The sequence below is a fragment of the Ailuropoda melanoleuca genome, chromosome 5, assembly GCF_002007445.2.
Source record: "Ailuropoda melanoleuca isolate Jingjing chromosome 5, ASM200744v2, whole genome shotgun sequence".
In the NCBI taxonomy this organism is placed as follows: Eukaryota; Metazoa; Chordata; class Mammalia; order Carnivora; family Ursidae; genus Ailuropoda; species Ailuropoda melanoleuca.
In genome coordinates this window covers 54364398-54391503 of record NC_048222.1, presented here as the reverse complement: position 1 = coordinate 54391503, position 27106 = coordinate 54364398, and the positions used below count along the sequence as shown (strand labels likewise).

The 27106-nt window shown below is 43.3% G+C and overlaps 2 protein-coding genes across 5 annotated transcripts in view; both read right to left on the bottom strand.

The window, feature by feature from the left end:
* Positions 1–236: 236 nt before the first annotated feature.
* On the bottom strand, positions 237–15941 carry LOC109489811 (RNA polymerase-associated protein LEO1-like). Of its 3 annotated transcripts, XM_034660975.1 has the most exons (9): positions 13357–15941; positions 12158–12303; positions 10966–11050; positions 9718–9812; positions 9051–9185; positions 6807–6942; positions 5743–5902; positions 4980–5077; positions 237–1107 (listed from the first exon to the last, which is right to left on the bottom strand). In XM_034660975.1, the coding sequence occupies exons 1-8, from the start codon at positions 13435–13437 to the stop codon at positions 5016–5018; spliced, it is 900 nt and encodes a 299-aa protein (XP_034516866.1). In that variant the 5' UTR covers positions 13438–15941; the 3' UTR covers positions 237–1107; positions 4980–5015. The 3 variants fall into 3 exon arrangements, with proteins under 3 accessions (XP_034516866.1, XP_019656519.2, XP_034516865.1); XM_019800960.2 differs by lacking the exon at positions 4980–5077; XM_034660974.1 differs by lacking the exon at positions 237–1107 and having other exon boundaries at positions 4185–5077.
* Positions 15942–17610: 1669 nt separating this feature from the next.
* Positions 17611–27106, bottom strand: part of LEO1 (LEO1 homolog, Paf1/RNA polymerase II complex component) — a 40321-nt gene continuing 30825 nt past the window's right edge. Inside the window, exons 10-12 of one of the 2 annotated variants that reach the window (XM_034660972.1) lie at positions 26702–26888; positions 24536–24633; positions 17611–17847 (exon numbers count right to left, since the gene is read on the bottom strand). In XM_034660972.1, the coding sequence (XP_034516863.1) occupies positions 17743–17847; positions 24536–24633; positions 26702–26888 (390 nt within the window). In that variant the 3' untranslated portion in view covers positions 17611–17742. Of the gene's footprint in view, positions 17848–24535; positions 24634–25327; positions 25413–26701; positions 26889–27106 lie in introns of those variants that run through there. The other variant, XM_034660973.1, reaches the window with a different exon arrangement.

The following is a 27106-nucleotide window of genomic DNA, read 5'->3' as shown; positions in this document are numbered from 1 at the left end:
TTTAAAGATTTTATTATAGAGAGCACGTGAGTGGGAGGGAGGGGCAGAGGGAGAGAGAGTCACAAGCAGATTCTGTGCTGAGGGCAGAGCCCAATGCTGGACTCGACCCCGCTACCCTGAGATCATGACCTGAGCCGAAGGCAGAGGCTTCACCAACTGAGCCACCCAGGCATCTCTGGATAGTCTTAGACTTCTTTAAACCTCAGCTTCCAAGTCTGTAAAATGGGGATAACAGCACCTGCCTTTCAAGTCGTTCTGAGGATTAGAATTGGTAGGGCCAGTACGGCACGTGGCAGAGCCCGTGTCCAGGGAGCCTTCCCGTGCTGTGCCTGCTCTGACGAGACCACAGGGCCATGCGGTCAACGGGAGTTAGTTCCATGCCCATGGCAATAAATAACAAAGCACAGAAGGGCTGCAAACCCAGGCAGGACAGAAGGATATCCCCGAAGAAGCAATACCTGACCTGAACCAAAGCCCACCTCTGGGCCCAGCCAGGAGCAAGAGGTGGGGCAGAGCGGCCAAAATGCACAAAAACCTAAGACCTAGAACAGTTACCAAAATAAGCTGCCTGTTAGGGAAAAATGGATTTTCTGAAATCACAGACTTGCTGCTAAACATTTTTTATTCACAACCAGGATTATGCAAAAGCCACTCCATCATTTCAATCAAAACAAGTCATGTCACCATTGCCTTAAAACAAACTGTTGAAAACAACATACAGTTGACTCTTGAATAACGGGGTTAGGAGCGCCAACTCCCTGCACAGTCGAAAATCCAAGTGTAACTGTCAACTCCCCAGAAACTTAACTACTAATAGCTTACTGGTGACCAGAAGCCTTAGTGATAACAGTTAATACATATTTTGCTTATTAAATGTATTATATAAAGTAAGCTAGAGAAAATTTACTAAGAAGGAAGAGAAAATACATTTACAGCCCTGTACCATATTTATAAAAAAAAAAAACAAAAAAAAACTGTAAGTGGACCCGTGTTCAAACCTGTGTTCCTCAAGGGTCAGTACAACGCATATAGTGAGGGCACATTTCATACTTCAGTCACTTTCTTCCTCTTCACCCACTGCTTTCCTCTTTCTGGAGGCCTCACCTCCTGAACAGATGAAAGAGATAAGATGTGAAATTCAATATCAAACATTTTCAAGAACTTTCGTCTACAGTTCTGAGCTATCCTCAACAAAACACTAGCAAACCTAATCAACAATACAGTTTTTTAGAAAAATCATTCACCAGCTGATCAAGTGGAATTTATTCCTGGGTTGTGAGGGTGGTTCAGTATTTGCAAGTCACGGGGCGCCTGGGTGGCTCAGTCATTAAGCGTCCGCCTCCGGCCCGGGGCGTGATCCCACAGTCCCGGGATCGAGCCCTGCAGGGCTCCCTGCTCTGCTGGGAGCCTGCTGCTTCCTCTCCCACTCCCCTGCTGGTGTTCCCTCTCTCGCTGGCTGGCTCTCTGTCAGGTAAATAAATAAAATATTAAAAAAAAAATTTTTTTTTTTGCAAGTCAATCAGTGTGATCACATCAGTAAGAGAAAGAACCGTATGATTTTTTCACTAGATTCAGAAAAAGCATTTGACAAAGTACAACATCCATTCATGATAAAAACCAACAATAAGTTTAGAGGGAACGTACCTCAAGGTAATAAAGGCTACCTATGAAAAACTCACAGCTAACATCATCATCCTCGATGCAGAAAAACTCAGAGCTTTTCCCCTAAGGTCAGGAATAAGACAAGATATCTACTCTCACCACTTTAATTCAACATAGTAGGGGAAGTCCTAGCCACAGCAGTCAGACAACAAAAAGAAAGAAAAGGCATTCAAATCAGTGAGGACGAGGTATTAATTTTCACTATTTGTAGATAACATGACACTGTATATAGAAAGCCCAAGACTCCACCAAAAACCTGCTAGAACTGATAACACAAATTCGTAAAGTCACAGGATCCAAAATCAATATACGGAAATCTGTTGTATTTCTATCCACCAATGATGCAGCAGAAAGAGAAATTAAGACAACAACCTCATTTACAATTGTACCCAAAATAAGATACCTAGGAATAAACCCAGCCAAAGTGGTGAAAAACTCTGAACTCTGAAAACTATAAAATATTGAAGAAAGAAAGTGAAGAGGACACAAAGAAAGGGAAAGCCATTCCATGCGCATGGACTGAAAGAACAAGTATTAAAATGTGTATAATCAAAGCATTTTACACCTTTAATGCAATCCTTATCAAAATACCAACAGCATTTTTCACAGAAGCAGAATAAACCTAAAATTTGTATGGACCACCAAAGACCCTAAACAACCAAAGCAATCCTGAACAAGAAAGGCAAAGCTGGAGGCATCACAATCCTGGACTTCAAGTTATATCACAAAACTGTAGTCATCGAAACATTAGGCTACCGGCACAAAATCAGACACATAGATCAACAGAACAGAACAGAAAACCCAGAAATAAACCCATGAGTATATGGTCAAGTCACCTTCGACCAAGCAGGAAAGAATATGCAATGGGAAAAAGACAGTGTCTTCAACAAGTGGTGGTGGGGAAACTGGACAGCTACACGCAGAAGAATCAGACTGGACCACTTCCTTACACCATATACAAAAATCAATTCAAAATGGATGAAAAACCTAAATATGAGACCTGAAACCATAAAAATTCTAGAAGAAAGCACAGGCAGCAATTTTTTTTCCTAGCTAGGTCCCCTGAGGCAAGGGAAACAAAACTAAAAGGCAACCTACTAAATGGGAGAAGATACCTGGAAATGACATATCTGATAAAGGGTTAGTATCCAAAATCTATAAAGAACTCATACAACTCGGCATCTAAAAACCAAATAATCCAATTTAAAAATGGACAGAAGATATGAACAGACATTTCTCCAAAGAAGACATCCAGACGGCCAACAGACACATGAAAACATGCTCATTAGCACTCGTCACCAGGGACATGCAAATTAAAACTACAAAGAGCTATCACCGCACACCTGTCAGAATGGCTAAGATCAAAAACACAAGAAACAACAAGTGTTGGTGAGGATGTGGAGAAAAAGGAGCCCTCCTCTTGCACTGTTGGTGGGAATGCAAACTGGTGCAGCCACTCTAGAAAACACGATGGAGGTTCCCAAAAAGTTAAAAATAGAACTACCCTATGACCCAGCAATCGCACTAGTGGGTATTTACCCGAAGAATACAAAATACTAACTCGAAGGGGTACGTGCATCCTGATGTTGATAGCAGCATCTACAAGAGCCAAAGTGAAATAACTCAGAGTAAGACAAGTACCTTATGATTTCATTCATGTAAAATGTAAGAAACAAAAAAATGAACAAAGGGGAAAAAATAGACAAACCAAGGAACAGACTCTTAACTACAGAGAACAAGCGATGGTTACCAGAGGGGAGAGGGGCTGGGGGGACGGGTGACAGGTGATGGGGAAGAAGGAGGGCACTTGCTGTGATGAGCACTGGGTGTTGCATGGAAGTTTGAATCACTAATTAATTTAACACTGGATGTTAACTAACTGGAATTAAAAACTTTAAATAAAGTGGTTCTGAGCTGATGGGGGAGCCAGCCCTTCACATTAGAAGGCCACCCCCCGCAGCAACCCATGTCCACTGACACTGTCTCTAGCTGCTCGGGCCCCACGAACCTGGGCTTCCCCTGGGCAGCGGTCAGCACAGGAGGGACACTTCCTCCTCACTCCATACTGACTGACATTCCAATCATATGACTCCCCCTGCTTCCTTATTTCACTCTTTCTATCTCAAATTCAGTATTTTAAAGTCTGTAGGTTTTTAAAAAAGACTCCTTGCGTTTTATGTGCTTTCTCAGTATACTTGCAAAGTTTTATTTTTTTTAAAGATTTTATTTAGGGCGCCTGGGTGGCTGAGGTGGTGAAGCGTCCGCCTTCGGCTCAGGTCATGATCTCAGGGTCCTGGGATCGAGTCCCCTGTCAGGCTCCCTGCTCAGCGGGGACCCTGCTGCTCCCTCTCCCTCTACCCCACCCCCTGCTGTTCTCTCTCTTGCTCTAATAAATCTTTAAATAAATATTTTATTTTATTTATTTTAGAAAGAAAGAGAGCAAGCAAGCAGTGGGGAGGGGCAGAGGCAGAGGGAGAGAGAATCCTAAGCAGACTCCACACTGAGTGTGAAGCCCGACTCAGGGTTCAGTCTCACAACCCTGAGATGACGACCTGAGCTGAAATCAAGAGGTCAACCAATGGAGCCACCCAGGCACCCCTAAAGTTTTAAATATATATTTTTATATGAAAAATGAATGCCTCCCTTAGGTGACTATTGCTTAACTGACATGCTTAACATTTCTGTTACTGTGATGTTTACTCCAATTTGGGACTCCAAACCTAGAGTAAAGCATGTTAAACGTTCAGAAAACAGTGAATCAAGTAAATGGTGTGTGGGCAATAATATAGTGATTCCGTGTGTATTTTAAGGCTTAAAATTTATTTGCACTTAGGACATCATAAGCGGAAAAGAAAATAATTAAAGGGAAAGTATTTTAATAATGTGAAAATGGAATAACCCTCAATTACTATTACACCCAAACAATAAAGACGCCTGTTTACCACGAGGACCACGGCACCCCCCACCACCACACTGAATTACTGTCGAGCATGGTGGTGCCTCAGAGCCCCGCACGTTTTCTCACAGGCCTTTCCAGCCCCCTAGGACGCCCACCAGGCCCGTGTGTCCTGCAAGCTAACACTGTCTTCCACACCCAGTGAGAGGTCTCCTCTGAGCAGCCTTCCAACACCCGCCTGAGCACAGGGGTCAGACCCTCCCCCGGCCGCTCCTCGTCCTGTCACTGCATTGATCTCACTGACTTTCAGTGAAGCACACAGACATCTGTCTGTGCTCCTGGGCTGGGAGCTACTCTTCATTCCAGGAGAGGACTCCTGGGTTCAGGACAAACCCTTAGAACTGAATACATCTGGTTTTACCTCAGCACTGGTCAGTTTCCTTGGTCTCAGTAACCTTTAAGCCTTTTCTTCTTCTGATCCCTCATCGCTGTCTGAAGAATAGATTCTGGCTCGTTCCTCTGAAAGCAAAGGAACTTCAGACATGGGACTGACCCTCAAAGATGAAGACCTGTTTATTCCCAAGTTTTTCTCCTGAATGTTGTTGCTTCCCACTGTACATTTTTCCTTGAAGAGCCAACATTTTTTTAATGATTTTTTTTTAATTTATTTGAGAGGGAGGGGGAGAGGGAGAAGCAGACACCCCACTGAGCAGGGAGCCCGACGTGGGACTCGATCCCAGGACCCTGAGATCACGACCTGAGCCGAAGGCAGACGCTTAACTGACTGAGCCGCCCAGGCGCCCCAACATTTTTGAAGTTTTGATGAGAAGGTATATATAACTTTCAGACCTTAATAACTTTAGTCATTTCAGACTTCAATTTGGGAGGTTTTGTTCTGAGAAAGTCATTACTTTTAAACACCCAACAGTTTTATGCACACATTAAAAACTACAAAGTTTAAATACTGGGTCAATTACACAAGAGGCAAGCTGCTCATTACACATTTTCCCCCCATAAGGACATAAATTATTTAATTTGATTTTGAGGGTGCCTTATTTTCCCAGCTAAGCTTTTCTGTGGGAAAATGACCCTAACAAAAATAGTAAAAATAAAAGGCCTTTGTACTATTGTCCTAAGTAAGTCACAGCAGGACAAGGAAAAGCCCATCAGCCTGCCCAGCTCACCGTGGAACTCTCCTTGGTAATGGCTTTTAATGGCTTCGGGGCCCTCCTCCTCCTCATGGACACTGTTGGGGTCCTGGTAGGGGACACTCAGCCCCTGCTGGTTCTGCTGCTCCCACAGATGGATTGTCTCATGACTAGAAGCCCTCAAACGTTGTTCTTTCTGTAAAGAAGCAAATCAACTTTTTAACAAAAAATGAACTATCTTTGTATCCACTTAAACCACTTGAAGTGTCTTGAAGACAATTACTTGTCTTCAGAGAACAGCTCTCTCCCTTCCATACCTGTTACCACACAGCGATCACTTTGTGTAGTTTCGTTCTAAGGTGTGAAGGCAACACAGCGTGAAGAGGCAGAAGGCTCCCTCGCACTAAAGGCCCGATCAACTGGCTCACACGTGGCCTTGGGAGCCACAGCGTGCCCCGTGCTGCCAGCCACTCAGAGCCCAGAGAGCAGCAACCAGCCTGAGGAACCTCAGCCAGGCCCAGTGGACACGTGAGGGAGGCTGTCTCTGCTAAGCCCTGAGACAGACACCCGGCTTGCTCGGGCTCCACCAAACTACGACGGTAGATAGTGCTATCTGGGCCCCTCACCCCAGAGACCTTCCCCATGGCCCCCGATGACAGAGGAGGAGGCGCTGGTAGGGGAGGGTCCCTGAGCCCCAAAGCAGACCATTCACACCCTTCCTCCGCCTGGCAATCCACACACTGGTGTTCACAAGGCAGAGCTCATGTCAACTGAGTCGGGAATGTCTTGTTGACCTTCCTAGCATTTCCTATCCGGCTAACAAAGTTTTATGATATCTGTCGAAGGTTACATTTTCTAAATTATCAGATTTCCCCTGAAATCTCATAAACTGAAGAGAGAGCACGTGAGTGTGTGGTTTGCTGTATCGCACCAGGAGGCACTGACATTACTACGGTTCACCACAGGCTCGGGTTTAAGCTGGCTCCCTGATAACGACAAGAAATAAAATGGTTGTGGCAATACAAAATTATGAATTAGTATTCTGGGAAGTACAGCTCTTAATGCCCCCAAAATCCCAGGATAAAGCTTAGCCAACATACCTTCATCATTTCTGTGCGCTGGCATTCAGGATCACGACCGACCATTGGTAAGATTCTAATCCTCTGGGTCTTTGCACATCTCTTATCCAGTGGCAGGGTCATCTTTCTGTGTGTGGCACAGTCTGTCGAGTGAGGTCTGGTGGGGACAGACAAGAACACTGAGAGGCGATTACACAAGGGCACAGACAGCTGCGGACAGTGACCACTTCCCCTTCGGCAGATGAGGGAGGCCCGGCCGAGGGTCCTGGCGCTCTGAGGCGTCCTCATTCCTCCCTCCCTCCGTCCCTTCTCCAGGGAAAGCTGAAGGGGGAAGGGCAAGTGGAAGAAGGAGGAGAGCAGGCAGCAAGGTCAAGGGCTTTTCCAACCCCCCCCCATGACAATCACAGAGAAAAGAAGGGATATGAAATCTCAGTTCCATGAGGGTGGTGCAGAGGCCAAAAGTCGAGATTCGATTCGAGAACTAGAGAGGCGTCCCTCCATCTGAAGACGATTAGAAGGAAGGTCAAAGCAAGGAGGCCTCAGGACAGTGCAGGACAGTAGCAGCTGGACTAGGAGCCCCTGGTGCAGAAAGTAGTACAGCCCTGACGAGAGGGAGACAGGTTTTTAGTGCTTGGGAAAGAAGAAAGGGAGATCCTCAGCAGAGTCCCTGAGGCTGGAGAAGATGGGACGTAAGGCGTGTGGAACACGGAGCACAAGGGAAAAAAGTATGCCATAGAATCGTTCGTCTCTTACGACACCGTTCGAGAGAGCTCAGTAAGCGGCTGGATTTGAGCAACATTTATTATGCCAGGTCTCTGCCTTGCGTGACATCTCATGTATTATTTGACTTAACTGATATCCTGTGAAGTAGATATAATCTCTACTTTTAGATAAGGAAACTAAAGTATTAGTGAGGGTGAGGGGTGCCTGGGTGGCTCAGTCAGTTAAGCGTCCGACTCTTGGATTTCAGCTCACGTCATGATCTCAGGGTCATGAGATCGAACCCTGTGTTGAGCTCCGTCCTGAGTGTGGGGCCTGCTTAAGACTCTCTCTCTCCCTCTCCCTCTGCACCTCCCCCCAAGTCACACTCTCTCTCAAAAAAAAAATACATAAATNTCCTGAGTGTGGGGCCTGCTTAAGACTCTCTCTCTCCCTCTCCCTCTGCACCTCCCCCCAAGTCACACTCTCTCTCAAAAAAAAATACATAAATAAAAAATAAATTTAGTGAGATTGAGAATCTTCTTCAAGCTTACACAGAAGTGAGACGCAACCTCAAAGCTATCCTTAGAAAGGGGTAACAGATTAAATGTCATTTACATACAATAAAATTCACTCATTTTAATATACAACTAAACAATTTTTTTTAATTATAAAGTTGTTGGGTGCCTGGGTGGCTCATTCAGTTAAGTGTCTGCCTTCAGCTATGGTCATGATCTCAGGGTCCTGGGATTGAGCCCCACATCGGGCTCCCTGCTCAGCGGGGTGTCTGCTTCTCCCTCTCCCTCTGCTCATGCTCTTTCTCTCTCTCAAATAAATAGATCTTTAAAAAAAATTATAAAGTTGTGTGACCATTATTACAATCTGAATTTATTTATTCATGTATTTATTTATAAGGATTCTGTAATCTTTATAAATTGAGCCACCCAGGTGCCCCTACACTCTGATTTTAGAACATTTCCATGACCTCAAAAGAAAGCTTGTGCACACAGTCTGTTAAGGGCCCCACTTCTAGGAGAGCCACATGAAGGACAGAAGCACTGTGTCCTTAGCGGGCCAGGTGTGTGGAGGAGGGAGTGAGTAGCGTCCAGAGAAGAGACTGCAGCATGGATATGGAACACGCGCCCGCATGCGGTCAGGCCGCAGCCCCTCTCATCATCCAGCCCTTCCCTCCTCTGTGTGCACACGCCAGCAACATGCTCGTGATCGGCCAGCCTCCCAGCTAAATGCCACTGAAGGGAAAGGACACGGGCCAACTGAGTGGCAAAGACCCATCTTCTAGGCCTACCAGGTGCACTGACCAATGTGAATTCACTCACTGGTCGTCTGGTTTACACAGTGGTCTCCTGTTGGTTTTGACAGCAAGTACTGGCTCCCTGAGAAACAGCAATTTGTAGTAAAAGTGGAAAACCAGCATGGGAACCAGACCACATCCCTGGTGAGCTACACCTTGAAATCATGTCAATCAGGGCTGAGTCAGGCTTTCTGCACAACTCTGCCCTGCCGCTCTTTCACTACCAGTAGCAACATGCTGGCATGAACAGTTACCTAAAGGTGAGTCTAGATTTAAAGATGGCCTGTCCCTGTAGACCAGTGTCTTCTCGGACGAACAGGTGGCTGTGACTGCCCTGCATCGGGGCTTTGTAGACATCAAACACTTCACTGCCTAGATGCAGGGAAAGGCTGTAACGAGAAACCATTCAGTACTGTGGTGGACACCGAACAAATCCTACAGTTCCCGTTCTCCCCTGATTTTACTTAAAATGCTGAGGAACCATGTACTCCATTCATGAGAAACTCAGAGGCGCTGTAAATAACGTATTGCTTTAAAAAAGCAAAAGGTGGTAAAATTCATTTTTCCTTTAACTTCGAATATAATTGTTTTGTCATTTTCCCAGTCTCTACCCCTTCATTAATAAGACAGAAACATTTTTTTCCAACAGACCGATTTCTACTGCCCATTAGTACCTCATGTGTGTGAGCTAAGCATTAGGCTTTCCCCCCCAAGAAGGCAGCTACCGTGAATCTGATCACATCCTGGGCCCACTTCTCAAGTGTCCTCCCAGAGGCTTAGATTTTGTTAATTCTGAAATTAACAAAGAGCCCCAAATGAAAGATGAAAGATGGCCCCAAAGTAAGGTTCTGCACAGAGAACTCCGTTCCTCCCAGGCATCCCTCTGGGTGTTCCAGCGCCCTCCGGACATTACGGGCTCACCTCCCGTCAGACCACTTGACCACCCGAGCATTGCTTTCCTTAACTTCATTTCCTTCCTCGTCCCGGCGTTTCCTCCATCTTATTGTATTTTCTACCTGGTTCAAAGCACAAAGGCATTAGAAAACCAATGTAACTAAACTGCATGTGCTTTTTTCCTCCAGTGACTTATAACCCTGTGCCAAGAATTCATATGTAGTGATAAAGGAAGCTCCCAAAAGAACTAGCCCATCAGGAGACGCGGAAACCCTCCTGCTACAAATACCTACAGAGACTGATTAAACTGACCATTTTGTTTAAATCTTTCCTGAGCTCTAGTTCATAGTAGTGGAAACAGAAGCTACATACGATGCAGGATGGAGGTATTACCACACACACACACACACACACACACACACACTAGGAGCTCCAAAGAGGACAGGATGAGGCTTTGGGTCCACATGGGGTAGGCAGTTAAAATGGAGACCTCTGCTGGCAGCAAGTCCACCTGAAGGGCTACGAACCCAATGAAGGAGGGACTAGTAAGCCTGGCCTAGTAAGACAGGGAAGCTCTGGGCATTAAATTAACAATATAAAAGTAAAAGAGTACACGATGAAGACATGAACAACAAATTAAAACCTGAGACTTCCACTCTGCCCTGTTGTTTAGCTCAAATGTGTCCTACCCGTGTCGTAGGGAACTCCAAATCACAAAGGTAGCATAAAAATCGGCTCTGCCCCCCCCCCGCCCCGGGCAGCAGCTCATCCACAACCCCAAGCAAGAAGACAGCAGCCCTGCGAGAGCACTGCCGTGTCCTGCCGTCCCAGGCCTTCCTGAGAGGGACCGCCTGAAGACAAGGCCTCTCTGTGCAGAGTCCGAGCTCATGAAGAGCCTGAGAGGTTTCTGCCGTGGGCAGTTGCCAGGATCTACCCATTGGAAAGAGCGGAGGCAGTTCCACATTCCTAACTACATTTATCCTCAAGGAAGTAGCTAACAATTTTCAAGAATCTGTATCGTTACTTCCACTGAACCATTACAGCTTCGAGAAAAAGGTTAGAAAAGTGACGATTACGGGATTTAAAAAAGAGTATATACCTTCTCCCCTAAAAATACTCTGAAAAGACATTTCAGTCCTCGTTCTAAAGTTGTTTATTGACTGAAGCGTAAACATAAAAGATGCTTTCACAATCTCAAGTCTCAAGTCATTACCTGTTTTACTTAACGAAAAACTTCAGAAGAAAAAGAAAAAGGAATCCAGTGTAGAGTGGTACCTTTAATCTTAGCCTGGTTCTATCGTCTTCGTCCAGCACTTTCTCACCTTCAAACTCATCTTCGTAATACTGAGGATCGAAAGGTCTAAAAATCGTTTTTGGATCTCATATTAGCCATATTTAGTAATGAATATTAACGCTTATAAAACAGTCATCTTTAAAACGTACACCATGTTAAAAGTCACAGTAGACAAATGACTTCATGTAAAATTTCAAGAATGTACGCAAATTGGTGTGCTTTCTTAAAATTTGATTTTAAAACATTATTTGAAATAAAATCCAAGTGTGACTAATAATTCAAAGTCTTGTTTGAAGAAATGTGTCTTCTAAAATATAAATAAGAATGGTCTATCTTTCTACTTTTTTTTAAAGAAAAGTATCCTGTTCAATTACACAAGAACTATACTCATGAACTCTCAGGAAAAATACCCATCAATACTATTTTGTTGTCCCAAATCACTGTCTTTTCTAGTCATAGTGGCTTTTGCATTGAACATTTTTGATTTCTCTAGTACACTTTCTCAATCTCATTTTCTGATTTTTCAGCTTTACGCTAGTGAAAACCACCTTATCAGCTATCATGTCTATTTATTTATAAGAGCCAAAATGCTAGAAAAATCATTCACATTAAAATTCTCACTCAAGGGACGCCTGGGTGGCTGAGTCAGTTCATTAAGCATCTGCCTTCAGCTCAGGTCCTGATCCCAGAGTCCCAGGATTGAGCCCCGCACCAGGCTCCCCACTCAGCAGGGAGTCTGCTTCTCCCTGTGACCCTCTCCCCTCTCGTTTATTCTCTCTCTCTCTAATAAATACATAAAATCTTTAGGGACGCCTGGGTGGCTCAGTCGGTTAAACGTCTGCCTTGGGCTCAGGGTTCTGGGATCGAGTCCTACATCAGGCTCCCTGCTCTGCCTGCAGCGCCCTCTGTCTGCTGTTCCTGCTGCTTGTGCTTGCTCTCTCTCTCTGACAAATAAATAAAATCTTAAAATAAAATAAAATCTTTAAAAATAAAATTCTTACACCAGTAACCCATCGTTTTTTACCACAGCACATCCTAAATTTACTTTTCCAGAGGTATATGAGGAATCTCCTATCTTTATAATTAACCAGCTCATAAGAAAAAACATTTACATTCCACATATTTTAATTTAATATCTTGGAAAAAAAAAAAAACTTTAATCAGTCCTCTTACTTGGGTTCTATGCTGAGAAATTTAGGTAGTTTAACAAAGTACAATTCATTTCCTAAATCAGAGTTGATACTGGGGATTTCTACTTCTATTCTGGTTTCAGAAGTCAGCTTTTCCTCCTGTTGGTCCTGAGACAGTCCAAGTTCATCCTAAGAAAGGAATCAGGATGTGAGAGCTTGAAGTAAAATGCAAAATGCTCTAGCCCTTCTAGGGTACTAGGAGATACAGGTGTGACTGAAAATAAATTCACACACCCCTTTAGGAACAAAACAGTCAGCAACCCCTCCAGGCCTCTCCCCCAAATTTCCTCCTCTCCCCCAAAAATACCACTATGGGAAACAAGATCTGCTGGCCTTCATTACCAGAAAAAGTATCTATTCTGTCAACATATCTGGTTTCATAAGACATTTTTAAATGACAGAACTGTGAAAATGTACAACCCCTCAGTACTAAGTAACTTAAAATCACAGAAGAAAGTCAAACAGCACATGCTTTCTGGCACAGGCTTGCGTTAAGAAAAACTTCAATCAGGGATGCCTGGGTGGCTAAGTCAGTCAGTTAGTTAAGCTCCTGCCTTCAGCTCAGGTCGTGACCCAGTCCCACATCAGGCTCCCTGCTCAGTGGGGAGCTTGCTTCTCCCTCTGCCTGCCCCTCCCCCTGCTTGTGTTCTCTCTCTGTCTTTGACAAATAAATAAATAAAATCTTAAAAAAAAAAAAAAGGAAAAAAGAAAAACTTAAATCAATGGGCATCTGGGCGGCTCAGTCGGTTAAGCGCCTGCCTTTGGCTCAGGTCATGACCCCAGGGTCCTGGGATCGAGCCCCACATCGGGCTCCCTGCTCAGCAGGGAGTCTGCTTCTCCCTCTCCTCCCTGCTGATGCTCTATCTCTGTGTCTCTCTCTCAAATAAACAAAATCTTTAAAAAAAAAAAAAAAGAAAAGAAAAAGAAAACTTACAGGTTTTCAAATTATGAGTTCTCACAGTTTAGCCCCTAAAGTATGGCATTGACCTCATTCTGAGCAGTTCCGTCTGTGCCCTCAAATATCCGCAATTCCCAACATAGCTGAGAAAGTCACCCATTCCTCAGATGTCTCAGACCGCTGCTCAATTGTCAATATCCTCTCTCCATAGGAGTCAGACCCTTCAGCCTTTGAAACTTTCTTTTACTTTGAACAACAGGACCTGTTGAGGTGATCGTACTTACAGCAGGCTGCCCTGGAATAGTTTGTTTGCTGTCTCCATCGCTCTCTGAAGAAATGTCATCTATGTCTCCAAACAGATCCATGGTCCTACTGTGACCCTCAATGCTGGGAGAAAATGACAGTATTAATTTCTCTCATTGAGGTTCTTCACACAGTTCTTAGCCCATCTCTTCAACATATTCCCAAGATTCATAAACCAAATTTCCCCTAAGCTAACCTGGAACTGGCTCCGTGAGCCCAGTCCCCAGAAGCCTGACAAGTATCTATGGAGCAGAAAGGTGGCTAAGTTGGTTGGTAGAAAGCAAGGCTGCTGTGACAGCCAGCTCTCAACATAGTTCTAGTGGTTCCTGCCTCTGATACTCCTGCCCTGGCGGGCTCCTCCAACATGTGTCATGGTTGGTCTATGTGATCAATAGAATAAGACCTCACTTCCAAGGCTAGGCCACAACATTGTCACTTTTCTGCCTCGTTCTTTCTCTCCTTAGGCCATTTGCTCTGGAGAAGCCAGCTGCCATAACACAAAGACACGCAAACTGCTATGGAGAGGCTCATGTGGCAACTGAGGCCTCCTGCCAAGAGCACGTGAGTGAGCCATCTTGGAAACAGATCCTTCTGCCCCAGGCACGTCTGTAGAGAATGCATCCTCAGCCAACATCCTGAGTGCAGCTTCATCAAAGACCCTGAGCCACAACTACCCTGCTAAGCCAATCATGACCCTCAGAAATTGTGGAATATTAAATGTTAGTTGTTTTCATCTGGTCTTCTCAGGGGAGGAGCTGAGTAGCTGGAGAAGGTGAGGGGCAGTATGCAGGTAACACAAGATATGTTTAATCCAACACTCTTATCTCCCTAAGCCTTTGGATTCCCTCCACATAATGCCAGGGAAGCTTCATTCCAAGGAGGCCAGCAGTGAGTTTGTCGTAGCTCAGCGACTCCGGAGCCATGTCCCGCTGTACGTGCTAACACAGCGGACCCTGGACACGTAAATGCACCCAAACCAGTCAATCTGGCCCAAGCTGTTGTTATAGTCCATCCTTCATCTCACGTTCTCAGCAAGTATTTCCACACATATTCCCTAGGCTTCTCCCTGTATGAGCAAAACCTTGCAGTTCTTTTGCTCTATAAGCTATTTCCTCTTCAGTGGGGAGTTCGTGCTTTCTCCGTCAGAGTATGAGGAGATCCTAGTGGTGGGGTGGCTGGTACCAAGTGGGTCAGAGAACATGCAGTTGGCTGAGTCTTGAGAATGGAACCTGCTCCAGGTGACATTGTTACAGTGTTTTCAAGCAAGGAAAGACCAGTTTCCTCAGACGCAGGGAAGCAAACTGCTTCTCCCAGGCAAGGGAGGCTCAGAGTGACAAGGAAATTGAGTTTTTCTGTTTCATCAGAGTACAAACAGACATCCCACTCCTAGCTTCTTTCTCTATCAATATCCTTTCACGTAAGACTTCAAGAGGCTATGAATTCAACTAATGTTGCAATTCTGCAACTGCACAACTGAATGTTTAATATTCAGCTACCTCAGCCCTCTGACTACGAGACAGAAGATTCGTTAGGGCTGTTAGGAAAGCTCACTGTTCTCTGACCACCACCTGAGCTGAATGTTCAAAGACCTAAGCTTGTAATGTTCTTCTGTAAGTGCTCCCAGGCACTTGGAAGTACCCGCCCCACACTGTAGTCCGCATAATCGTCGCTACTGCCTAACAAGTGTAGCAGCCACTTGAGCCCTCAGCCGGAGGGGATAATCTGATTCATCATGCCACCACTCTGGGCATCGCAGGCATCCCGTTTCTTCGGTGAGGAGCTCAGATCTGCATTCAAACCCAAACTAATCTACAAATCACATCTTTAAGGATTTGTCTCCTGGACTACCCAGTCAGGTTCAAGTTGGGGAACAGAAAACATACCAGCTGTCTACACAGAATTTAATTAAAAATATTTTTTTACTTAGGTTTCCACTCCTAGAAATGAGGGAACAAAGGGAAGAGGTGGAATTATTAAACTTAAAAACTTATAGTATGGAGCTGAAACTCATACCTGAGGAAAAGTGTCCAGCTGGCACTGACGCCTCAGGGAGGGGGTAGAGAGGGGATACAATGAAGCTGGCTCTCCAAGTTCTGGTAAAGCTGCAAAATGAATGAGCTGCTGCGGAAAGGAACTGCCTCTGCTGAGGTGAAGAAGTGTTTGTGGACCCCCTTAGAAAAACTGCAAGCTGACAGGAAGCTTCCAGAAAGTTCCATAAATAAACAGGAAGGAGCAATCTCTTCTTTGTTATTCAGTCTTCCAGTCTCCCTCCAGCGCCCCCTAACAGGGGGCAGCTGACAAAGATGAAATGTGCTTGCGGAATCTCGGCTCTAGCATCACAAAGCTTGGTATAAAACGGTGGGTTTGGAGACGAAAAGAGCTTAATAACGGATACACATGACTACTAGTTAAAAAAACAAAACAGAAAATATACTGCCTTAAAAAGGACAGCCAGGATAGAGGCTCTTAAAAGCCAGGCATAGGAGTTTCAAATTGATAAGCAAAGAAACAGCAAGAGACTGAAGGTTTTGGTGCTAAGTGGCACATAAAAAAGAAAAAAAAAAAAAAAAAAAAAAAGNAAAAAAAAAGCAAAGTGGCACATTGGGGATCTAAGACCTCCTTCTTTTTCCATGTCACTTTTCTTTCTCTATAGTTGGGTTTCAGGTAAGCCTCCCACAGCCACCACTCCCAGACTGTACCAACAGCACTAGAAAGGAAGTAGGCAGAATCCATTCATAAGGGAAAGATTAGTCTACATAGGAGACCACAGAAAAGACAAATACGTGTGTGGTAAATTTAAAACATACCTGCAGGGATGCCTGGTTGGCTCAGTCAGTTAAGTGTTGAACCCTTCATTTCGGCTCAGGTCATGATCTCAGGGTCATGAGATCAAGCCCTGAGTCGAGCCCCAGTCGGGCTCCACGCTCAGGGGGGAGTCTGCTTGAGATTCTCTTCCCCTCTCCCACTGCCTCTCCACCTCCCCCCGCACTTGTGAGAGCACAATCCGTCTCTAATAAAGAAATCCTTTAAAAAAATTAAACATACCTGCAAATTCTTTGCCATTCCAACCATCAATAGGAGTCAAATTTCCCTCCCTCAGAATACAGGTACACATTAGTGACTCACTTTTAATGAACAGAAGGCATTGGACTTGGATGTGACTTTCCATGCTAGCCATAAAACCTCAAAGAGGTAATACAGCTTTTACCTGGCTCCCTCTCTTCGGATGCTCATTTGGATCCCAGCCATTATGCTGTGAGAAAGCAGGGCCAGGACTGGGAGGCAAAAGTGAGACATTCACCTTGGGTGAAAAATACAAGGGATGTCAAAATCTCAGTGATCGAGATAAATGACACTGCAATACAATGTTTTTTAAAACTCCATGTGAAAAACCCATGAACAAAATATCAGAATTTTAAGTAAAGCAAAGATCCATCCAGCTCTGTACTTGTGCTACTCTCCTCACTTGCCTTACCCTAATTCCAGCCATCAGATCCTGTTTATGTAAAATTCTGACATTCTGTTCATCATGGATTTTTGCATTAGTCCCAATTTTTTTTAACATCATATCACAATAGTATTTATCTTGATTACTATAATGGGTTGAATAGGGATACCACCCCAACCCCACAAGGTTCCTATCTACCCAGAACTTCAGAATGTGACTTTATTTGGCAGTAGGGTCTTTGCAGATACAATTAGTTAAGAAAAGTCCACTGAATTAGGGTTGGTCCTAAACCCACTGATTGGTGTCCTTATAAGAGAGGAAAAAATGGAGACATACAGAGACACAGAGATAACAAAAGGAAATGAGCCATGTGAAGACCAAGGAAAGACTGGAGTTCAGCTGCCAAAAGCCAAGGACTGCCAGGAGCCCCCAGAAGCTAGGACAAGGCAAGGCAGGATTCTTCCCTAGAGCTTTCAGAGGGAGTCTGGCCCTGCCAATACTTTGATTTAGGATTTCTAGGCTCCAGAGCTGTAAGAGAACACATTTCTGTGGTTTTAAGCTACCCAGTTTGTGGTACTATGTGATAGCAGCCCTAGCAAACCAACAATTACAGAAGCTCTTTTCGGGCCCCTTTGAACTCTGCACCCCAGAGGAACGCCTCACTTGCCTCACCTGGCCCTGACTAGGAGGCTTCTTTGTGCGGCAGGGGAAGGGCAGAGCAGGAGGAATTCACTGGCTTATACAGAATCAATTTGCTTTAGGTAAAATAGATTTCCTGAACAGAGACTTGCTTTAAAAATTTTTATTACAATTAAAATTACACAAAAGCAAATCAATTCATTTCAATCAAAATAACTCATGTTTACATCATATTTAATAAACTGTACAAAAAATACATAAAATGTTTCCACATTGTGCTTCAATCATCATCTTCTTCCTCTTCATCACTGATCACATACTTCTTATGCTTTTTACTTGCTTTATCATCATCTTCTGCTTTTCTCTTTCCAGAAGGTTCCCCTTCCTAAACAAATAAAATTTTTAAAAATCTGAAAGTCAATAGAAAATATTTCTAGGAAGATTTATCAAAAGTAGCTCTGCACTGAATGATCCTCTGAAAACACAAAATAATTTTTAAAATAAGAACATTCATTGAATGAATAAAACCAGTGGTGAAGGTCATGGCCAGTTTCCAAATCTACAAGTACTAGAAGCATTAAAAAATGACAACTATCCAGAGCTAATTACAAACTACAAAACAACCCAACTTCAGGACTGGAAAGAAGAGCTAAGAAATTATAAGCAATCTCTTGAAAGGGAGGCCTTGTACATGGAGAAGGGCATACAGAAACTAGGTCTGCCCTGGGAAGGGTCAGGGCTCTCCAAAGAAGTCTGCCAGTATAACCACTGATCTTGTGGAATATTTTTACTGTGATTAGGTGATTAATTAAACTGTTCCTCTGCTTCCTTGGCATTTCACCTCTTTGTTATCTAAAATTCAGTATTTTAGGGGCGCCTTGGTGGCTCAGTGAGTTAAGAGTCTGCCTTCAGCTCAGGTCATGATCCCGGGGTCCTGGGATTGAGTCCCGTATTGGGCTCTCAGCAGGGAGCCAGTTTCTCCCTCTCCTTCTGCCCCTCCTCCCACCCTCGTATTCTCTCTCTCTCTCTCTCAAATAAATAAAATCTTTAAAAAACTAAAATAAAATAAAATTCAGTATTTTAAAGCCCATCCCCTTTTTAAAATAATGATTTCCTATTTTGGATATACTAAAAACTCACATCATAAAGGTTTAAAAAAATATCTGAAGAAATTAAAGGCCTATTACACAAGTTTGCAATACTTAAAATCATGTACAATGTTCTAATAGAAACAAACAATTCAGGAAGTTATCTAAAAACAATTTTTACAGATAGAATTCAAATATATCAACATCTAAATAATATTAATTACTGAGGAAAATGGATCGCTACACAACAGGACACTCCAGAACTGCCTTAACCGGCTTCCTCACCAAAAATTAAACAGGGGGAACAGTCGGAAGGCTGAAGCTGGGGAAGGCCAGGCTCTCTTGCTAAGACCAGAGAACGCTTCTGGATGCACGAGCTGGCACAGCGACTTTTTCTGATGTCCCTATGGCTGGCCTTCTGAGGAGCAAGATACCATCCCACACCTGTTTCCTGCCTTATCATCCTAAATGCATCCCCACAGACCTGAAGTGCCACAGAAGAATTCCAAGGGGAAAGTTATGAATCCAGAGAGATTTTCAGAAGTCCTCTTGCACTTACTTCCTAGCTGGCAACAGTGAAGTTATCCAAACGGCGATGCTGGAAGATGGATCCTGCCTCCAGGGTGTGACAAGAGCTCCTTTCTACTTCCTAGCCTAGAGCAAATCCAGATACTTTCCTTCTCTCCCAATCTAACATCAGCAAAGGCAAAGAGGACATTCAATCCTACCATTTGTCTTTTCATTTATTTTCAGACGAAAGTCTTATTTTAAACACTTTACATGCAAGCCCGCTGCGGCAACCTTCCCGACGTAAACCTCATTTTATTTTCAGCTCTAAACATCTTCAGCTCTAAAATTCTCTAAGGAGTTTAGTCTGAGTGAACTAAAGGACTGGCATGGTACTTCTAAAAGGTGGTAGAGCCTGAAACCAAGAAACAGACTCTTAACTACAAAGAAGGGAGGTGGGTGGGGAGACGGATGAGAAAGGTGATGGGGTGTAAGGAGGGCGCTTGCCGTGATGGGCACTGGGTGATGTATGTAAGTGCTCAATCACTACACTGTACACCTGAAACTAATATCACACTGTATGGTAACAAACTCGAATTTAAATAAAAAATTTTAAAATAAATAAGTAACAGGTGGTAGAGCCTGTCCTCAAGGATGCAGGACACGGCCCAGCAGATTGGAAACGATCAGGGCTCCCCAAACAAGTCCAACTGGCACCAATCCCAATCCACCGTCCAGGGTAAGATGCTCCAGAATTCTGCCTGGGAAATCCTGCCGGGGCTGATTTCCCCGCGGCTACAGGCAAGCACAGTAAAGCACAGCAAAGGCATGCTGGGCTTAGTGAATGGCAGCCTTCAGGAGAGCTCATATTGTGCAAGTAAAAACGTGGGATTCCATCCTACTGAACTGAGCTGGAACATATCCTAGCGCCGTGTATAAATGCAACAAGGGACAGAAATATTCCTATTAGACTGAAGTCTGCTAACATAGCCATGAATTCAAGTCCATATAGATACAGGAATGGCAGCCCAGTTTTGAAGGAATTGTCTTCCAACAATTTAAAACGAATTTCAATTGTTTTTAAAACTAATTGACTAATTTTTTTCATACTAATAAGCCAGCTCTCAGAGTTTATTTAACACAAAACATACTTAAGAATACACGTAAACAGGAGTGTCTTAAAGTATAAGAGGCCAACACCAAGAATGTCAAAGTCCTCCAGGGAAATATATTCAGAATCCCAATCATGGGAAATCCTATACTGGACAGCGAGCTGGGGCTATACTTGTTCCAAGTTACCTAAGGTCCCACGAACAGAGGTAGGGCCTCTAACAGGGAAGGCAGGGTTGCCAAGGTGGGGAATGGAGGCTCCACGAGGGAGAGCTGGGAGAGGAACCAGATCACTGGGTACCACCTTCTAACTAATCCTTCTCAGCAGGTCACCTGCTCCATCTAAGAAAGCTGAGGACTGGCCATGATCCTTTCCTTTCTGTTTTCTTCTTGTTTCTTTCTACTTGGGTCTTTCCTTTTTCCACAGTTTCTCCTCTTACCCATTTTTCTACCTTTCAAGTTATATAGGTTTTCTAAAGTTTACTGCTTACAAAAATAAGGGAGGATAAAAAAGCTACTTTTCTCCTTTTTTGTAGCTTAGACCCTGTTGGGGAACGGAAGCTAGCATTTCCTGTTCAGATACTACACGCCACTGTGCTACCCACTTCTGTATCTGTCATTTATTATCATGCAACAACTCTGAAAGAAGCAAGCATAAATGCCATTGACGAGATGGGGGTGAGGGAACAGACACAGAAATGTGAGATGACTTGATCAAGGCCATACAAGTGGCCATGATCCAATAATCCGGTTCATTACAATCTAGACTCATGCCCTTTCCCCCTCTATTACAGAAAGCTCTGCTGATAATGGTAGTTCTCTGGGAACTTAGAATCTGCAAGCTCCCGTCCATCTCACCCAGGCTCATGGCGTCTGAATGGGGCTTAGTGTACAAACAGGGAGAGGGACCTGGAGCAGGTGTGACCCCTTACCTTCTCTCTTCCACTGCAACCCACAGCCAGGACTTGAGTACTGAGAAGAAAGTGACCGGGGAAGGGAGGTCCAGGCAGAAGATTTTTCTGGTGTCATGAAAGGGGAAGGGAAGGGTCGAGGAAGACGTACCAGAGTATTTGGGAGAGAAAGAAAGAAAGGGCAGTTCCCATAATAGACAGCTAGGAGGTATTCACAAGAGGCATTTGTAGGTCAGGCAGTTACAGGTTTTCCCAGCCTAGAAGAAGGCTATTTGATGGATCACGTTTAAAAATCTCATTTCTGAAAATACTAGAGATAAACAGAAGTTCCACGGCAAATCATAATTTTCATTCACAGTTTCTCCTTGCCAAGAAATAAAATAGCATCTGCTTAGATGAGGATTCCCGTTTGCCAACAGCACAACACACTGTAAAACCATCATAAAGATGCTTCCTATCTAATTTAAAACAAACATGTTGCAGAATAATTTGACAAGTTCTGTCTAGTTATCTTCCATAGCATGCCACTTCGAACAATGACGGGAAATATGACATGCTGTGACTGACAATAAAGCAGCACAGAATTCTGCTTCACATAAGAGCCTCACAGCAGTTTCTAATTCACAGAAAACCGAAATGATCAAAATACATTAAAACCACGGATAACAGAAACGCAACATCTATTTCCTTCAATATGACAAAATAATCTCTCCCTCCTGTGGAAAATAATAATAGGAAAATATAAACAAATCAAAGCGATAGCAAGAAAATGAGGCATAATCAGAGGCCAAAAATTAAGTGAAACCAACAGGCAAGTAGAGCACTAAAGCAGGCTTTCTCCCTGAAGACCTTTACCAAACTGTAAACATCAGCTTTGGTTTTTATGCCCCGCAGGTGCCGAGGACAGGAGACAACGCCAATTGGAACAGGTTAATAGCAGACCCCAAGGACTACATCTTAAGCCTAAAGACAAACCAGAAATAAGCCCAGGCCCACTTCTTTGAGGCAGTAGTCAGTGAATTTCTTTGGTAAAGGACCAGATAATAAACGTCTTAGGCTTTGGTAAGACACATGGTTCCTGTTATAACTACTCGACTCCACGACTGTAGCAAAAAATATGCATAGACAATACATAAATGAATATGCATGTCTGGTTTCCAACAAAACTTTATTTAAAAAATGGCTGGCAGGCTAGTGAGCTGTCATTTGCCATGAGCAAGTTTGTATGAGCAAAGCATAACGTAGAAAGCTGCTGAATCACCGTATTACACGCTTGAGGTGGGTCAACTATACTTCAACTTAAAACAAAAAGTTGGCATTCTCGATTTTCTCACATATACAAGTTTGTATATAATTGAATTCGTTGAATAATGAACAGGATTTTGGAGAAAAAAATAATAACCAAGAACCAAGTAGTATGAGAAAGCTGCTTTCACAGAATGAGAGTTAAAGCCACTGAATGTATCACAGAATATCTGTCATCATTATAAAACAGAAAAAAATTAATTAATTTTGGGAAAATTCATAACCTCAAGTCAGAATTCTTCCAGATAATCTAAAAAGACCTCATTCCAAGAATATACTTTGAAGTGATACCAGGTGGCTGGGGGGCCTGGGTCGCTCATTAGGTTAAGCGTCTGACTCTTGATTATGGTTCAGGTCATGATCTCAGGGTTGTGGGATCAAGCCCTGCCTCGGGCTCTGTGCTGGGTGTGGAGCCTACCTGAGGTTCTCTTTCTCCCTCTGCACTCCCCCCACCTCTTGTAAGTAAGTAAGTAAACAAACAAACAAATAAATAAAGTGATAAAGGGGGCTGATACCCAACACACCTGGCAGAGGCAAATATAAATCATCTTTATAGGAACGCATGAATCTAGACACCTCAAAAATTCCCATTGATCTGAGCTAATAAGTAAATCATTTAATCCCAGGACACACAGAAATAAGTCATCAAGAAACGACCAGTAAATGGTTAGTAAAATCACACATATGAAGATTTCAGACACTGGAATTATCTGACATAAAAGACTACACATACACAGGTTTAAGACGTTTAAAGACAAAAAGGAGAAATTGGAAATAGGAGTTAAGGGAAGGAGTTTTTAAAATGACCATTTTGAAAAAGAAGCTACAACTAAACATTTTTTAAATGGCCAATTTAAGAAACTAAACCTCTACAGATGAAAACTAAATTGAAATAAAAATTCAATGACAGATTAACAACATGAGACACAGCTGAAGACAGGGGCAGTGAACTAGAAAAAGGCTCTAAAGAAGTATCACAGAATGCAGAGACCGAGACAAGGGAAATATGAAAGTCTGAGAGTTGTAGAGGACAGAGAAGGGAAAACATGGAACAGGAATAACATTTCATCAGTTTCATGAAGAAAGGACAGAAAGAACAGAAGTAATATCTAAAAAATTGACGACTGAGAAATTTTCAGAACTGATGATGAATTTCCATTCAGGAGCAAATCCCAGTCAGAAAAATAAAAGGAATACCAAAGAGATATCACAGTATAACTCAAGAACACCAAAGACAAAGAAAGATCTAAAAAGACTCAACTAAAAGAAGTCCTGAGGGTGTAAGGTACAGGGTGGTAGCTATAGCTAAAAATACAGCATTGAATATTTGAAAGTTGCTAATAGCATAGACCTTAAAAGGACCTTAAAAGTTCTTACCACAAGAAAAAAGTTTGTAACTATCTGTGATGAATGTTAACTAGACTTACTACGGTGATCATTATGCAATATATACAATTACTGATTCAATCATTATATTGTACAGCTAAAACCAATGTTGCATGTCCATTACATCACAAAAAAAAAAGACTTAACATTTCTCAGCACCTGTACTCTTATCATTTGGAAAGGATACTGTCGAAAATGTAAGTTAAAATATTTTTAAATTACTTTGAAATTATTTATTATTTTGACAGAAATTTATTTTAATTTATTGAATTACTCAATACTATTCAAATACTATTTCATCTAAAGAAAAAAAAGGGTTTTATACCAAAGAACTGTTTCTATAATTTAAAAAAATATTGAAAATAAAAACAAAAGAAAGAAGACATAAATCACCTGATCTACCCACACTGAATGATTCCTAGTTTCTAGTCAAGCCTTGGTAGCTCAGAGCCCCGCATGTTTTCTCACAGGCCTTTCCAGCCCCCTAGGACGCCCACCAGGCCCGTGTGTCCTGCAAGCTAACACTGTCTTCCAGGTGGCTGGGGGGCCTGGGTCGCTCACTGGGTTAAGCGTCTGACTCTTGATTATGGTTCAGGTCAGACCCTCCCCCGGCCGCTCCTCGTCCTGTCACTGCGTTGATCTCACTGACTTTCAGTGAAGCACGCAGACATCGGTCTGTGCTCCTGGGCTGGGAGCTACTCTTCATTCCAGGAGTGGACTCGAGGACACAGGGTAAACCCCTAGCATTGAATACATCTGGTTTTACCTCATCACTGGTCAGTTTCTTCGCTTTGAGTAATCTTTGAGCCTTATCTTCTTCTGATCCCTCATCACTGTCTGATGAATAGATTCTGGCTCGTTCCTCTGAAAGCAAAGGAATGATTTGTGAGTAACTTTCAAAGACGGTGATCTGTTCATTTCTGGATTTTTCTTCTGATGAATATCTTTAGTTTCTTCTGTACATTTTTTTTCAAGAAACAAATCATTAAAAATTTTTTTATTTAAAAATAAATGTAAGATTTAATATGTTGAAGTGAAGCACTTATCCTCTCAAAATACAAGAATGGTTCATCTGACCAGTTTTAAGTATTAAAAAGGCTGTGTGCAAGGTCACTAAAGACACAAACACCACTTCTCTTTCAGAACAAGCTACTGACACCAGAGTCATTCTTTCATGAGGATAACTGTTAATTCCAAAATAAGCTTTGATAAAGGCAAGTGGTGGCTTCCCAGTGCTGTAAAGACCATTTGTTGCCAGATGGACATCTCAAAAGGAGATGAAGATGAGTAACAGTCTGCACTGACGCCCCAGCCCAGGTGAACTCAAGATGGAATCAAGCCCAGCTGACCTTAGACCAACCCTCTCGCAAGAGAACCCAGAGTCTTCCCTGGAACTGAACTGAACACTAATGAACTTGTCAGTTAGGTTTTTAATCTCTGGTGAACTGAATATTATATATCTCTCCCCCGAACAGCATCCTCAATTTTTTTGTTTTTATTCCATTTTTATGTGGCTTATTTCCACAGTTAATCTTTTCTGTGGGAGATGAGCACTAACCAAATAATAGTCTCTGTAGTGTAGTGCCAAAATAAATAACAGGTAGGCAAGAAGGTGTAACAGCTCACGAGAACAGATGCAGTCACTGCAAGAAAAGGAGAAAGGACTTTTATAGGATGGCAGAGGGGGGAAACTTGAGTGTTCTGAAAATCTGTCACTCGATATGGACAAAACTAGGCTACATGGTCACCCATGGTATACCTTACACTGTTCAGTGGTTCCCAAAGCTCTATCAGGTTAATCTAGGGAGGACTGGAGTTTCATTTTACAGATGGGGAACACAATATTCAGATATAAAGTCACTTCCTGAAGCTGATGACTGGTAAGAATAGGACAATGGTTTTAGGTTATGTCTATTTAGTACTCGTATGTGCCAGGTGCAGGGCAAAGTATTTTACGTGTATTACATCATTTAATTCTCAAAACCACCTCATTTTGTAAGTACTGTCATTATTAATAGGTTGGGTTTTTTTGTTTTTTTTTTTTCCCTGATGGGGTAACAGAAGGTAGGTGTTGTAACTTTCTAAAAGTCATCTAACTGAAGAGTGGCAGAGGGGCGCCTGGGTGGCACAGCGGTTAAGCATCTGCCTTCGGCTCAGGGCGTGTTCCCAGCGTTATGGGATCGAGCCCCACGTCAGGCTCCTCTGCTATGAGCCTGCTTCTTCCTCTCCCACTCCCCCTGCTTGTGTTCCCTCTCTCGCTGGCTGTCTCTATCTCTGTCAAATAAATAAATAAANNNNCTTTAAAAAAAAAAAAAAAAAGAGTGGCAGAACTGAGAGCAGGCAGGGTCAGGTCAGGGACCAGGCAGCCTTCTACCTCAGGTTCAGTCTGCGGGCTGTGGGCAAATGCCTGGATGCAGTACTGTGGTTGAGACAGATGCCTCAAAAGTCAGGTGACCCTGGTTCAAGAACTGTCCACTGACCAACTACGCAACTTTGGGCAAGTTATTCAACCTCTCAAAGTCTCTGTTCCCTCAATAAGAACAAGACAGTAGTTCCCACCCTTTCAGGCTCACCTGGAAGAATTCTGCAATGTCTAGTTCAGTAGCCCTTGAAATGTATCACTCATTTACACTGGTTCCTCAAAACTAAAAAGTCCAGGGGCACCCAGGTGGCTCAGTTGGTTAAGTGTCCAACTCTTGATTTTGGCTCAGGTCGTGATCTCAGGGGTGTGAGATAGAGCCCCAGATCAGGCTCTGTGCTGGGTGTGGAGCCTGGTTAGGATTCTCTCTCTCTCCTTCTCCCTCTGTCCCTCCCCCCACCCTGCTGTCTCGAAAAAAATAAAATACCCAGTGACTGGGCACTCAGAGCAGGCCAAATGCAAAGATAAATTCCTGAACCCCAAAACTGTGAAACTGAACTTCTGCACACTCACCTCGGATGCCCCCTTTATATCGGTTTTTAATGGCAGCCAAACTGATGGACTCCTCGCCTTCCTCCTCCTCATCATAGCGATCAGGTTCTAGGTAACTAGCACTCAGCCCCCGCTGGTGCTGTTTCTCTCTCATTCGGCGCTGCTGAGACTCCCTACGAATAGAAGCCCTCAAACGTTCTTCTTCTTTCTGTAAAGAAGCAAATAAAATACTGAACTTTAAAAAATGAACTAGTTTACTGCCCACCTTAACTACTTTTACTACAAAGAACACGTAAATGCCCAGCCCAGGATAACCCCTATTTTTGCAGTTCCCTCCATCTTATACCTGTTACCACACACAGCGATCACTTTGTGTAGTTTCGTTCTAAGGTGTGAAGGCAACACAGCGTGAAGAGGCAGAAGGCT

Bases quoted from the DNA above. Each gene is read 5' to 3' on its own strand.
- LOC109489811 (XM_034660975.1), bottom strand. From the start codon at position 13,437: ATGGATCTGTTTGGAGACATAGATGACATTTCTTCAGAGAGCGATGGA. The intron at 9,186-9,717 runs GTGAGCCCGTAA...TTCTCGTTACAG, and splicing joins GTCAAGTGGTCTGACGGGAG to CCTTTCCCTGCATCTAGGCA. The intron at 5,078-5,742 runs GTGAGCTGGGCA...CTTTGCTTTCAG, and splicing joins TTACCAAGGAGAGTTCCACG to AGGAACGAGCCAGAATCTAT.